Here is a 2072-nt window from a genome sequence, read left to right as displayed (position 1 = left end):
CATATATACAGTGGTCCCTCGATATAACGCGGTTCACCTTTCGCGGCCTCGCTGTTTCGCGGAACAACTCTTTCCAATAGCCTTAGCTCATAGCTCATTATCTTTTCCACTCTATAGTTACTACAGCTCTGCCCATTACCTTTGTTCTGTTTTATGTCATGTTTTCCAGTCACTGTGTATTTATATACCACTCTGTATTTAATATTAGTTACTATTAATCTCTGGCTATCTTCCACAATGTGTCCTTGTCCTACCTTTCTCCCTTTACATTTTTTCCTCACTAACCAAAGTTCTTGCTCACAGGGGGGTCATCTGATTATTGGGATTTTCTGTTTTTTCTCTGTATTATTGTAGGGTCTTTACCGTACAATGTAAAGCACCTTAAGGCAACTGCTGTTGTGATTTTGCCCTATATAAATAAAACTGAAACTGAACTGAATTCTTGAAAACTGGGACCAGTACACTTCTTCTCTGCTCTTCAGACTTCCTTTCACTTTGAGTTAATCAATCTGGTTAGTCCATTGCCCTCTCTTCTATACAACTCCATACTTCACAGGACTTTTTTTTCCTGTGCCCAAGTGCTTTCAAACATTCACATACAGACTCAGACTAATGGATCCATCAGAGGCAATCCTTAGTAGATCCCTGATTCCATCATTCAAACAACCTTCCAATTTGTAAATGAACCACTTTGCCACTCATAAGCTGTTTCTTAGATATTTGCAATGAATAGCTGTACAGGTGTACCTAATAATACAGCCCATGATTGTATATAGTTTAAAAAAATAATTACACACGTCAGCTTATCTACTCTGGAACGTAAATATATAGATAGTGCTTTGCGAGCACATTTTAATCTTTTTTTTCCAAATTTAAATAATTACAATATACAATATCAGTCTCATATTTTTGTACTGGGAGATGCAATCAAACATAATGCTACAAACAGAAAAATGCTATTTTAACACACCACATTTAAATCCCCCTTTGACATAGCATTTCAGGTGTGCTATGACATAAGTGTTTCATATGAAACGTTTTTAGCGTTTTTACATTGTCACATCCTTTTTGCCCACCTGTCCCAAGTGCATAGCAACTGGCCGACTGTCTTCCCAGTTTTGCAGTGACCTGTTGCTTCTAGCTGCACCAGTGGAGGTGGCAAATCCTGCTGTGCTGTCATCATCAGTCACTGCTGACCCCTCAGTGGAGAGTCCATTCTCTGCTTGCTCCTGCAGTGGTGGGGGGGACACAGGAAGAAGAAAAGTTAACAAAGGTGAAAGTAGTGATGGCAGAGAAGAAAAAGAAGGACAGAGGCTGCATGCTGTGGCTGGAAGGCCATAGGGTCAAAAATGACAGATTAGGGAAGCCATCATTATAATTCATGATTAAAACTCCCAAATGATTCAGAGCAGGAAAACAAATCAATACCTTTTGCTTCAACCGACTCTTGACTTCTCTGATCCTCATTTTTGCATGGTCCTTGGCCTGTTGAGCACATAAGCACACATAGGTCATTGCCATTGTGAATGTATTTACATCTTCTTATGATTCTTACATTTCAAAGGAAAGTTGAGGCAAGTCTCATCTACACAGTGAAACTACGTAAATAAGAATAAAGGTGCAGAGTATCACCCACGTCGACACCTCATGCTCACAGATCCTTTATACTTTTCAGAGGAGCTCTGTTAATTAAACCTTGAAACAATATAGCTTTGTAACACACAAGGTCTGTTGCTGATATGGTTGATCACCATGTTAGCTCATATTGTAACACAGGGGATTAATATTAATAGCTGATACATGGAAGAAATTTCAAAAGTCACTAAAGTGCTCACAAATTTATAAACTGTCTTCATAGCTGGGTTTGCTTTGGTCTTCACTGTGTTGAAGATGGCTCCACCACCTTTCTGCAAAACAAACAAAATTGTTATATATTTATATATATTACGATTAATTTTTAGTTGAACCAGTATCATCAAAGTTCTCAAACTCCAATCAAAATCCTTAAAACCAGTTGAAACATTAAATTAACATTAGCCCATCAAAGTCTCAAAAAGGAGAGGCGGGTGTCT

At 38.3% G+C, this 2072-nt stretch overlaps 1 protein-coding gene across 1 annotated transcript; it reads right to left on the bottom strand.

Moving 5' to 3' along the window:
- Positions 1–6: 6 nt before the first annotated feature.
- LOC102307873 (DENN domain-containing protein 1A-like) lies at positions 7–2064 on the bottom strand. The gene is made up of 3 exons (XM_005953548.3): positions 1836–2064; positions 1429–1485; positions 7–1229 (listed from the first exon to the last, which is right to left on the bottom strand). Exons 1-3 carry the CDS (start codon positions 1974–1976, stop codon positions 1050–1052), a joined length of 378 nt encoding a protein of 125 aa, XP_005953610.2. The 5' UTR covers positions 1977–2064; the 3' UTR covers positions 7–1049.
- Positions 2065–2072: the final 8 nt, after the last annotated feature.

This window comes from Haplochromis burtoni, unplaced genomic scaffold (assembly GCF_018398535.1).
Source record: "Haplochromis burtoni strain Fernald_Lab_line unplaced genomic scaffold, NCSU_Asbu1 Contig_5179, whole genome shotgun sequence".
Classification (NCBI taxonomy): domain Eukaryota; kingdom Metazoa; phylum Chordata; class Actinopteri; order Cichliformes; family Cichlidae; genus Haplochromis; species Haplochromis burtoni.
This window is presented reverse-complemented; position numbering and strand designations above follow the sequence as displayed.

Excerpts from the sequence above, each read along its gene's own strand:
- LOC102307873 (XM_005953548.3), bottom strand. The coding sequence starts at position 1,976 with ATGATACTGGTTCAACTAAAAATTAATCGTAATATATATAAATATATA. Across the intron at positions 1,486-1,835 it reads TGAAGACAGTTTATAAATTT|GCCAAGGACCATGCAAAAAT; the intron begins GTGAGCACTTTA and ends TGTGCTCAACAG. Across the intron at positions 1,230-1,428 it reads AGAGTCGGTTGAAGCAAAAG|GAGCAAGCAGAGAATGGACT; the intron begins GTATTGATTTGT and ends CCACCACTGCAG.